Source organism: Mizuhopecten yessoensis, unplaced genomic scaffold (genome assembly GCF_002113885.1).
Source record: "Mizuhopecten yessoensis strain PY_sf001 unplaced genomic scaffold, ASM211388v2 scaffold10429, whole genome shotgun sequence".
NCBI classification, from domain to species: domain Eukaryota; kingdom Metazoa; phylum Mollusca; class Bivalvia; order Pectinida; family Pectinidae; genus Mizuhopecten; species Mizuhopecten yessoensis.
Genome location: NW_018408542.1, coordinates 11,416 through 24,473, shown reverse-complemented (window position 1 = coordinate 24,473; position 13,058 = coordinate 11,416). Strand labels below are relative to the sequence as shown.

The following is a 13,058-nucleotide window of genomic DNA, read 5'->3' as shown; positions in this document are numbered from 1 at the left end:
TCATATACTATAAGTAATTCAATATGACCTATATTTTGACCTTTGACCTATATTGTTAAAAAATATTATTCTGTGTATAACTTGAATTTCATCATACTTTAAGAGCACCAAACCTTGCAATGACAGTGTCACATATACTAGAGTTGGTCACTCTTTATTTGAACTTTGACCTTTGTCATAGTAAACAGCTCTTGCATTTGAATACCGGACCTTGTTACCAGGATGAAAGAATGTTTAATATGAATGTTATATCATTGCAACCTTCGCTTAGATTCCTGTCAGTGTTAGTTTGTGGACATCAGAACTGTGAAACTATGGCATGCGATATTGTTTGGTGATCCTAGGAACATCAAACATTTACCTAAATCAAAGCATATATCCATGTAGTGTTTTAGGATTCCTACCCTGGGGAGATCCAGACTGTTATAGATTGTGCCAATGTACTTTTCCATGTTTCATTAATAGAAAAGGCCATCATACAAAAAATAAAGATTTCAATATTGTGTATTTCTCTGTAATTGTCAAAGTTTGCGGAGAAGCATTATTGATTTGCATACGCCTGAAACTTGAAGATATTGTAAATTCTATTTGTAACTGAAAACACTTGAAGCTTTCATCTTGTTTGCAATTGACCTTCTAAAAAAGTGATGACCTTTTCCACATGTTTCTGTAACACAAATGCATGTATTTATTGGTAAATGTATTAGCTTATTAGGGAAAAGCAGATGTATGTGTCAGGGAAGCCATATATAGAATACTGTATTGGAGACAGCTCCCCAATCATTTACACAACCTATACACATGTCAAGCTAAGCTGGTGGAATTCCGGTTATCACATGTTAAAGAATTATGACTATCAATCTTCGTCTTTACGGAATACATTGAGGACTTGCTAGTAAGCCTAGCTGACGGTTCCTGCTTCAGTTACAACCTCCTTGCATGTCCATCCAGCTTTCAAGAATGATGCAAAAATCTAAAATCATGGAGACAGGCTCCACACGGTACAGGGCTTAAATGACTTTGCACCCTTGTGTAATTACAGTATTAAACATGGAGTGTGTATTCCCATCTTATTAACGCTTCATCGTATGGAGTATGCACTGCTCATCTTATCAACTTGGAATGTGCTGAGTTTTACAGCAGATCGAAATTGCAGATCTTTTCTCATCAACTACTGAGATTCACCAATGACAAATAGGAGAGAAGTTTGGGTCACAAAGAATATTTAGTTGGATAAAACAAGAAAATGAGTTGGCTGAAGTAAGACATTGAGTTAGTTACGTCAGATAGTGTTGGATCATTCCAGCAATTGAGTTGGACGTTGATCATGAGTTCACAAGAGATTGTATTGGACCATGTGACAGGTTGAGTTTTACAAGAGATTGTATTGGACCATGTGACAGGTTGAGTTGAATCACAATTAAATGAGTTGGATCACACAGCTATATAAGGAATAATATTACAGTGTGAGAAATCTAGATTGGGCTCTAATAAGAAACTGAATTGGACCTCATATTAAGCAATTAATTGAGTTGGATTGCATATGGGATTGAGTTAGAGCATATAAGGGATTGAGTTGGAATATATGAGGGACTGAGTAGGATCATATAAGGGATTCATATAAGGGATTAAGTTGGATCATATAAGAACAAAGTGGGATTATATAAGGGACTGAGTTGGATAAAAAAAATAGTTGGATCATATCAAGGACTGAGTTGGAATATATGAGGGACTGAGTAGGATCATATAAGCGACTGAGTAGGATTATATAAGGGACTGAGTTGGATCATATAAGGGATTGAGTTGGATCATATAAGGGATTGAGTTGGATCATATAAGGGATTGAGTTGGATTATATAAGGGATTGAGTTTGATTATATAAGGGACTGATTATATAATGGACTGAGTTGGATTATATAAGGGATTGAGTTTGATTATATAATGGATTGGGTTGGATTATATAAGGGACTGATTATATAATTGACTGAGTTGGAATATATAAGGGACTGAGTTGGAACATATAAGGGACTGAGTTGGAACATATAAGGGACTGAGTTGGATCATATAATGGACTGAGTAGGATCATATAAGGGACTGAGTTTGATCATATAAGGGATTGAGTTGGATTATATAAGGGATTGAGTTGGATTATATAATGGACTGAGTAGGATCATATAAGGGATTGAGTTGGATTATATAAGGGATTGAGTTGGATTATATAAGAGACTGAGTTGGATTATATAATGGACTGAGTTGGATTATATAAGGGATTGAGTTGGATTATATAATGGACTGAGTTGGATTATATAATGGACTGAGTTGGATTACTGTATATATAAGGGATTGAGTTGGATTACTGTATATAATGGACTGAGTTGGATTATATAAGGGACTGAGTTTGAATATATAAGGATGAATGTTACCATATGAAAACATATGAAAGAGATGGAGTTGGATCACGTAAGAAGTTGATTTAGATCATATATTAAGTGATTGAGATGGATTATTTAAGCTTAACCATAAACCACCTTAAAAAAGGTAAGGATATACACACTATGTTTTGGATGTTCTACAATTTTTGGTCCTGAATTTTGATTGTTCGACAGTGATCAATGAATTTCAGTGTATAATTTTTGCAGATGTCACATCCAATAATTGATGCTATTGGATTATATGTAAGTTGTAGATCTTCGTTGTGACATAGAGAATAATACATGCCTTTTTCCATATCACACCCAGTATCAACCCGAGACTGCAATATCAGCCCAAGGGCCAAAGGCCCGAGGGCTGATATTAGTCGAGTGTTGATACTGGGTGTGATATGGAAAAAGTGATGTTTAATTCTGTTTATTACATACTTACTAATAAAAGCTACTATCTTATGATAAAAAAAATCTTTTGAAATATTGAAAAACGAAAAAAAATCCAAAAGGGGTGTGATACGGGTTTTGGGGTGTGATACGGGTTTTGGGGTGTGATATGGGTTTTGGGGTGTGATATGGCTTTTGGGGTGTGATACGGCGAGGGCTGATATGGCTAAGAGCAATTGTGTCGTATCGCATATACAAAAACCCCGTATTTATTAGTAAGTATGTAATAAATACCATTATACACTATAATGTAGGGTCGTAATGGGTCATATCAGACCACACATTATCCTTATCTTTAGTTGCTTTGAACTTGTTTGCAAATTTATTTAAAAATCTTTTGATTACATTTACAAATTAAATCATGTAGCCTTATTTCAGCTTTTTTCACCAGAGTTCAGGAACAGCTAACCAAGGTTCTTTGTTACAGCTTCATGAAATATATATTTTTAAGTGATTTGTGGTGTTCAGCCTTTATGAAGAAACAGAATCTGGTGGGGGTATTATACTGAAATCACCCAGCTGTATGTGGATCTGTGTGCAGGATAGCCGCACTACTCCAACTTACTCGGTAGTGAAGCTGGTAGTGAAGCAGATCTAAAACGACTCAAATAAACAAACAGGCTGTACATGTATGTGCATTATCTGGACATGCTGTGTTTTGGGCTATAAACTTTGGTCTTTATCATCTGCTCTTTATTTTGGCATTCACAGGTCAAAGGTCATGGTCATGTTAGTTGTTACTTTAATAATTCAGATTGTACTTGGTGCTATTTCTCATCTATTTTCGTAATATTTAACAAAGTTCTGTTCTTGTAAAAAGCAGTTCCCTTGTCTGGATCTCTAAATTATTAAAGTGTCATCTTGTATAGGATAGGGCCACTGCCCAGCCTCAAGGATTTCTAAATTATTAAAGTGTCATCTTGTATACAATAGTGCCACTATCCAACCTCCAGGATTTCTAAATTATTAAAGTGTCATCTTGTATGGAATAGTGTCACTGCCCACCTCCAGGATTTCTAAATTATGAAAGTGTCATCTTGTTTAGAATAGTGCCACTGCCCAACCTCCAGGATTTCTAAATGATTAAAGTGTCATCTTGTATAGAATAGTGCCACTGCCCAACCTCCAGGATTTCTAAATTAACAAAGTTCTGTTATTGTGAATGTTGAAAACAATCCTCAAGTTTTTGATTTGAAAAGATAAATGTCCGTTCTTTTGAAAAAAAACCACCCATCCCCCCCAGGATTTTATGGCATTAATGTGGCTCTCTGTCTAAGTGTAAAAATAACTGCCTCTCCATGTCAGTGTCACGTTAATCTGACAAAGCGTTCTTATTGTTCACTCAGATCTGTCTGCCCATGATGCCTATGAACTGCTGGTGCGGAGAATACAGAACCTTCCTGAGAGGGACACGGCTCTAGTTCACAACATACTCAAGGTCAGTGTCAGCTCAGTACTCCTACACTTACACCTACACTTACACCTGCACCTACACCTACACCTACACCTACATTTACCTCTACACTATCACCTACACTTACACCTATACTTACACCTACACCTACACCTAAACCTAAACCTACACTTACACCTTCACCTACACTTACACCTACACTTACACCTACACTTACACCTACACCTACACTTACACCTGCACTACACTTACACCTACACTTACACCTACACCTACACTTACACCTGCACCTACACTTACATCTACACCTACACCTACACCTACACCTACACTTACACCTACACTTACACCTACACCTACACCTACACCTACACTTACACTTACACCTACACTTACACCTATACTTACACCTACACTTACACCTATACTTACACCTAAACCTACACCTACACTTACACCTATACTTACACATATACTTACACCTAAACCTACACCTACACTTACACCTACTTAGGTTTAGACAGTAAGTTACATCAGTTTGATGGCACTCTGAACTAACACTTCATTATGACATTGATTCATCAGCTCTACATTATTGTACGATCATGTATTACTAGAATTTAGGCCCTCCTTTATTCATGGCATTTCAAAAGAATTGGATTTTTATGGGTATATTGATTTTTACTACTGATGGGTTTTTAATGTGTTGTTGCAAATTTTTCACATTGTTTTCACTAACCATGATTGCTTTCAGTTATTTCAAAGGTCATAGTTCAAAATTTACATAATTATTTGATTGCTTTCACATGTTGAAACTAGTGGATTTTATTCCGGTTTTTGTGTTGTCGTGACAAAGGTGTTAAAGGGCTCAAGATGTCTCAGTGTTTCTTCCTCTGAGGTAGGATGCAATTTAACATCACGGTAAAAATCACAGATAAAAGAACGCCAATTTCTTTTTGTGCATATTTAGAAAGGATTCTGATTTAAAGGATGCTATTGTATGTTTTTAAACCCATTTCATAAAACATGAAATGCATGTATTTCACACATTAGTGATGTTTTTTTTTTTTTTTTTTTTTTTTTTTTAATATTGAAAACCCTCTTGTAAATTGTTTTGTTATCCCTGTTCCATGAATACTATTTCCGTTGAGTAAAGTTTTAAGTGTCCAGGTTTGGTTGTACAAAAACATCAGCAACTACTACAATTTTTATCAGGATTGATGCTACAACAACTCTCATTACAAATACTATTATATTCCAGGCCTGGTGGATAGAGATTGTAGTTGAACAGTATCCTACAGAGTTGTTGCGATGGAATTGCTAGAAAAACATTTTTTCTCTCCCATTCAGGACTGACATCTTTGTGTTTTGTTGTGGGAAAAGTACAGCTGCATCCGTGATTTTAAAGTTATTGTAGGTAAACCTGAATACAGTCACAGTGTAATTCTGTATTAGTTTCTACAGTAATTAGTCTTTATAACTGGAGTGTTAATTGTACCATTCCAGATTGAGAATCCCCAAAGCTATGATGAGATGGTGGAAGTTGTGATGATTGGTCTCAGAAAGCTGTGTGAGAATAAACAGAAAGAGCACTCCCATATCTCAGACAGCAAGATGGCTCACAAAACAGAGGTAAGGGAAGACAACTGTATTACCAACCAAATACTTCCATGTATCGGACATCAAAATGACCCAGAGAACAGAGGTAAGGGCAGACAACTGTGTCACATACCAAACACTCCTATATATCTCAGAGCAAGCTAAGATTGCCCACAGAACAGAGGTAAGGGCAGACAGCTGTGTCACATACCAAACACTCCTATATATCTTAGAGCAAGCTAAGATTGCCCACAGAACAGAGGTAAGGGCAGACAACTGTAACAAATACCAAATGCTCCTATATATCAGATAGCAAGCTATTGGCCGACAGAACAGAGGTGAGGGCAGACAACTGTGTCACATACTAAACACTCCTATATATCTCACAGCAAGCTAAGATTGCCCACAGAACAGAGGTAAGGGCAGACAACTGTAACAAATACCAAATGCTCTCATATATCAGATAGCAAGCTATTGGCCGACAGAACAGAGGTAAGGGCAGACAACTGTGTCACATACCAAACACTCCTATATATTTTTGGCAGCATGATTGCACACTGAACAGGGTAAGGGCAGACAACTGTGTCAAATACTAAACAGATCACAGATCTGAGGTAAAGGAAGATAAGTGTGTCACATACCAAACACTCCCATATATCAGGCAGCAAGATGGCTCACAAACAGAGATCTGGTAGGGGCAGACAACTTGTTACAGAAACACTCCCATTTCTTAGACCATGGTCAAAATAGGAATACAGGGCAGATATAAGGACAAAATACAGTTAGCATTTATAACATTAATACAAGTACAAAAAAGTAAGGGTTTAGTTTCCTATTTGAATATGAAGAGGTATATGAGGTCACCTACTTGACTGTATAGATTTTCAGAACTGTGTTCATGTGTGTGTTTCTCTCGGGACAAACACGAGTCATACAATTTGTAATTGTTATGTCATATAAAATAAATAGTGTTCACTTTTTTAGCTTGTCTATTCGAAGAATAGGGGGGCTATAGTAGTACCAACGGCGTTGCTGTTGCCATCCCACTTGGTTAAAGTTTTTGGGAAGCTGTGTATGGTGTTTTAACTTTTAGTTAATTTTTCATTGTAATTTGGTTGCAGCAATTGCCTGGAGTTTCCTTAGCAACAAATTAAACCCTATTTACTCATTATTGGTCCGAAACACAAGTCTTTTGGAATTAATTAAAGTTTTTGGGCAAGTTCCACAGGTAAACGTTTTAGGGCAAGTTCTAGTTCTTTTGAAACTACTGGGCAGATTTCAACCAAAGGCAGGAAGCATCCTTAGGGGAAGGGGATTCAAGATTGTACATATAAAATACCTGACACCCCTCCCACATATCTGATCAAACATAATCATGAGTTCTACATTCTAAAGCAAATTATTTTAGCATATGGCGATGGGGTGGGGGTAGGGGTACTTGAGGGATAAGGGGTAAAAAACTTTTTCTACACAGTTTGAGGTAGGAACTTGGAAACTTTTAGACATGGTACATTTATGTACGGAGCCGGGCCAGAGTGGGTGGGGATCAAATACTTTAAAAAAAACACCTTTTTGATGTGCTGCAGGAAAGACCTGTCACAGATGACAGGGAGATACTATGGAATATGCCGTTGTAGATTTCTCTGGCTGTTCATTCTGTCATGCTCACTATGTAGCTATAAGCAGGGTCACAAAACTAGAAAATCTATGTGCTATTCGAATTGACAAACAAGTTGTCTAAGAAATACAGCGACTACGGGGTGAAGCAATGTTGCTTGAGAACAGGACACCTCAAAATCTTTATACTACTGACATTTTATTCCAAAAGGTTAGATCATTACACAAACACATACAGGACATTAAAGTTGATCACAGATATATGTGTTTTGATGTCATAATGTTTGCAGAATGCAAATTTACACAAACTGAACATAAACAATTCTACAATTTTCCAGAATATAATCATCACAGTTTTGTGCCAACATTTAGTTCTACTCGAACAACTCCATATGGACTCATGGTTTATGTGAGAGAGAAAAAAGCTCACTATTTCAAACTTACAAGTCTAGCAGAAATATTAATAAAACGTGTATAGAAGCTGTATTATTTGACATTGCAACTGACACTACACCATTTACAGTCGTCACACTATATGCATCATCAGCATGTTCTAAAGAACTGGAACTTTTTTTGAAAAATGTTCAGAAAACATTACAAACTAAGAAACACTCATTTGTCATTATGGGAGACTTCAACATTGACTTGCTCAGACAGCAACACTGTAACATATTTGGTGTCTATACATCAACCTGAGTATCGTTTCACATGGAATACTGGAATCCCATTTCTCAGACCACAAAGCTATATTTTGTGACCTAAAGAATCAGTAGGAAGTACACACAGCATCAGTGAATGCTAAATAAAACGATAAACAGGTTATAGATATGTTTAAATACATGTGTACACACACAGTGTAGACGCATAACAAGTGTTGAAATTATTATACCTGTGTACTCACTCACAGTGGGTAACTGTTAAAAAGGTTTAAATGGTTCTACATGAATACACCTTGTAAACTCAGGTCACAAGAGCTCTACATAGACACAGTGTAAAATGGAAAAAGAGCTAATGAATTATACAATAATGAATTACCTGTACATATGTTGACACAATGAAATAACAGCCAATGTTGAATGGCTCGCTGTAATTTTGTCCATTCTTGGTCTTTCTGTTTACCTTATATTTTTAGTCTCTAGCTATCATACCTATTTTTCCTTATATACTTTTTAAACTGTTGTGGTGCTACAAATTGTTATGCTAAAAGTCTCATAAATTATTTCAATACACTCCTTTTTAAGCCGAAATGTTACAAAATTGCATATAACTTGCTGTAGGTTGATGGTTCCCTCCAGGTATTCAACTTTCCTCCAACAATAGTACTCTCTGTAAATGACAAATGTGTTTGTGTTGATCAGACATTAAAGACAACGTTTAAGCCTAAAAAATAAAAATAAAAATCCTCTGTGATTATGATATAAAGCCTTGAAAACAGTTACTGACATGGGGTTTATAAAAAACCTAATTATAACACAACAAGTGATGGCTTATTAGGCAATAGATCTAGACGAGCTGTGCTGTTCTCCGACAGCTCTTGTTAAACCCAACATGTCAGACAGCATAATGGCACACCACAGAACAGAAGTATAGATATCTTAACTAGGTAGCATACCAAACATTCTTATATCTGTATAATATACATCATAATCACACTTCTCTATAAATGGTAAGTATCATCTTTGATTTGTTAAATTGGTGTTGTGCCTACTACTTAGTGATTTGTTGATCCGGTGTTGTACATACTACTTAGTGATTTGTTGATCCGGTGTTGTACCTTAACTACTTAGTGATTTGTTGATCTGGTGTTATACATACTACTTAGTGCTTTGTTGATCCGGTGTTGTGCCTACTACTTAGTGATTTGTTGATCCGGTGTTGTACATACTACTTAGTGATTTGTTGAACCGGTGTTGTACTTACTACTTAGTGATTTGTTGATCCGGTTTTTGTGCCTACTACTTAGTGATTTGTTGATCCGGTGTTGTACCTTAACTACTTAGTGATTTGTTGATCCGGTGTTGTGCCTACTGCTTAGTGATTTGTGATCCGGTGTTGTACATACTACTTAGTGATTTATTGATCCGGTGTTGTACCTACTACTTAGTGATTTGTTGATCCGGTGTTGTGCCTTCTACTTAGTGATTTATTTGCCTAGGGTTATGTCTATTACAGGATGCTTCATCTAGCAATTAAATGGCTTTATTTTTCGAAAATGAAGAAAAAAATATTTGGAATATCTTAACAATTTCAATAAAAATATTGCTACTGTGCCTGATTCATTGAAGAACGGGTTGCTGAAAAATTACGATATATTCACACTGCTTAGGTACTCTGACTAGATTGGTGTTTGATCCGAAGGTTATAATGTTAACAGAACATTGTGAGGAGGTATTGAGAAGGTAAAGGGAGAAAACCCTCTCCCACCAACCACAGAGTTAAAACAGGAAATGATGACTAAGCACTTCGACATAAATTTATTAGTGATATAAATGTTGATGACAAAACGAAAGCAAAGTAATGACAATAAAGTTGTACTCCTTATATCTAATTGTATTTATAGTATTGTATATATTTATGTGAGAAGGAAAGGATATGAAATATCTGTTAGAGATACTGTATATATTTCATATAAGGTATATTACATAATTAATTATATCGAGACTACATTATGAATTCTGAGCTTAAAGCCAGATCTGTTTACCATTTATTATATCAATTGGTTTCTCCCATTTCCCATCACATACCATTACAGTGTGATTCTGGAACTGAGCCCTTAGATCCAATAACATTTTGTAATATATCTGATATTTCTCAAATGGCCAGTATTCAAATTGTGATCTAGTTATGTCTATAATTTATTTTCAGTTCAATCTACTAGAAGGCAAGGGGAAGGCAGCACTGGCATTGGATAATCTGAAGAACCGCTGCAAGAAGAGTCTGGCTCACTCCTTTGATAATTTACTGGCAAGTGTACATGTAGTATAGTATCACTACCTCAAATACACTAACACACCTGTGAGGATTAATTAAGTAGGGTGCTGTAGTATCTATAGTACATATTATGAACTAATACACCTTTACTTATGTGAGGATTGATTAGCTAGGGTAGTATAGTAAATACGAGTGTAATACTTATCAGTTTCTGGTGTTCCTCCATTCATCTATAAGAAATCTGATGAGTTTCATATTTCTTAGTTTGAGCTTCCTGCTACCTTCCTAGAAAAGCTTTAAAATGTATTTCTGAAATATTTTATTTTTTCTTATTGAACATTCTCAAACTTACATTAACCATCAAAGAAATATTGAGTTCACCATCTATGATTTTTACTATCATTATATCAAAGGAACAAGGCATTTGAATCTGTATGGTAGAAATGATATTCCAACTGACTGTTTATGTGTCAGCTTGACCTGTGTGTGTGGCCTTGACATTGGAATCACCATTGAATAATTAGATATTTCCTTTCCCTAAGATTGATATCTTTAAAGGTGACCTTGACCTTTACAGGGCAGGAAGAAAGACGAGGCCAGGGAAGCGTTCAGACAGAGAAGTGGAACGGCAGACAGTGACAGCAGCATGACCCGCTCAATGGTAACAGCCTGTCTCCGGCACTTTACATACAGTCATAGCAGTCTGTGTTACATAGGACTAAGACTGACCAGTTCTCACAAAAAGAGGATCATTTATGATAACTACAATCCGACCTTAATATTCAAATTACACTGTCAAAATGGCTGCTATCCTGAATCTGGTTTGTAGGAAGCATGTAAAATCTTTACCTAATAAACTTAGCGTTTTACTTTTACAGAAACTGCAATATGGAGAGAAGTAATTTTAACAAGTTTTCATTTTTTAAATGACATAATTTTGCTGGAAGTTTTTAAAAAGATTCAGAAACAAGCAACTGAGATTATGTTAATCTGTCTCTAAAGTGTTTTTGACTACATGGAAATAAAGAACATAGCTATGTAAGGACATGTTGAAAGCAATATATACCACACATGTCTTCCTAGCTATGACACTTCAGACAATGCTCAGTGGTTGTGTGGATGTACACATCTCCACTCATATATGTGTGTGTATATGTCTGCATAATTTACCTTTGCTATGTGCTTTGGCTGTGGTATTTAAAATGTAGTTTGGCTTGTATCACAGCATCTTTACCAGGCATGACATGAAGATGGTTTTGGTTGTAAACTCCTGTTTGAGTTTTGTAAAATAAAAAAAGGCCTTTGTTCTGAAAGCATATATAAAATGTATTAAAAAATATCAACAATTAAGATTTTTATATTTGATTTCAGGATTCCTCAGCAACATCCACACCTGAGGCTTCACCAATGCCATCACCAGCATTCACCAAAGACGTCCACTTTCAGTTTCCAACGGGACCCCCTGTTCCAGTGGAAACCACTCCCCCTTCGTCTCCTAAATTAGGACGTCCACGCAGCTCCACTGTCGGAGCCATGCCAGATGCTACCCTCAAGTCCCGCTACAACAACAAAGGTCACTTAGAGACCCCGCAGGAAGACTTCAAACAGCATGCCTCACGTAGGGCTAGTACCAACAGTCCTATGAAGCAAATGTAAGTTAGCAGGGCTGGGACCAAAGGGGTCGGGGACACAGGAGCTTTGGCAACAAGGGCTGGAATCATGGAGATGGAACTGCAAAGATTTGGATCACAGGATATATATAGAACCGTAGCTATATATAGATAGGAGTTGGGTTGAGATACTGGGATCATTGTCATAAGACACAGGATTACAGGGACTGGGTCAATAATCTTAGAGGTTAAAACAATAGGAGCTAAGATTATTTGTGTTTGATTATGGGTTTTGTTATTAAATAAAGACTGCACTGGCTTTGGATCATCAAAGTTTTGACTACAGGGGGTGTTAATGAAGAGTTGAGAATGGGAAATAATGTAGGCTTTTGTGCTAGTTGTACTGGTATCCTGTGATTATTGACTCCAACACATGTACTTATAATTACATCATTAATACTTATCTATCAGGTTCCTGTTTGTGGGGAGTGGATCTAGACGCAATACCCCTCCATCCTCCACAGACACCAACGGAACCCCCCACAACTACACCCCTAAGCGACGCGGCTCCTGGAGGCAGGCTATCTTCAACAGAGTTGTCACCCCTGCCCGGGCCCCCATCAGTCCAACACTGCCTGGTATGTTCTGTTACAATATTGTCACACTGACATGACTGTAAGCAAAAGACAGTTATATACACACCAGCTAGCTTCTGTCTAAAAATAGAAAACAGATTGACCAGACTAACAAAACACCACTGTCACTGTAATGAGTAGTGGACAACAATGGAATGACCAGACTAACAAAACACCACTGTCACTGTAATGAGTAGTGGACACAAAGGGATGACTAGACTAACAAAACACCACTGTCACTGTAATGAGTAGTGGACAACAAAGGGATGACCAGACTAACAAAACACCACTGCCACTGTAATGAGTAGTGGACACAAAGGGATGACTAGACTAACAAAACACCACTGTCACTGTAATTAGTAGTGGACAACAAAGGGATGAC

The 13,058-nt window shown here is 36.7% G+C and overlaps 1 protein-coding gene across 2 annotated transcripts in view; it reads left to right on the top strand.

Annotated features, from left to right (window-relative positions):
* LOC110460549 (TBC1 domain family member 4-like) overlaps window positions 1–13,058 on the top strand; it is a 55,097-nt gene that overhangs the window by 34,319 nt on the left and 7,720 nt on the right. For both annotated transcript variants that reach the window (XM_021513517.1, XM_021513516.1), the window contains exons 6-11: window positions 4,217–4,308; window positions 5,791–5,916; window positions 10,366–10,464; window positions 11,009–11,092; window positions 11,803–12,083; window positions 12,513–12,679. In XM_021513517.1, the coding sequence (XP_021369192.1) occupies window positions 4,217–4,308; window positions 5,791–5,916; window positions 10,366–10,464; window positions 11,009–11,092; window positions 11,803–12,083; window positions 12,513–12,679 (849 nt within the window). The remainder of the gene's footprint in view (window positions 1–4,216; window positions 4,309–5,790; window positions 5,917–10,365; window positions 10,465–11,008; window positions 11,093–11,802; window positions 12,084–12,512; window positions 12,680–13,058) is intronic.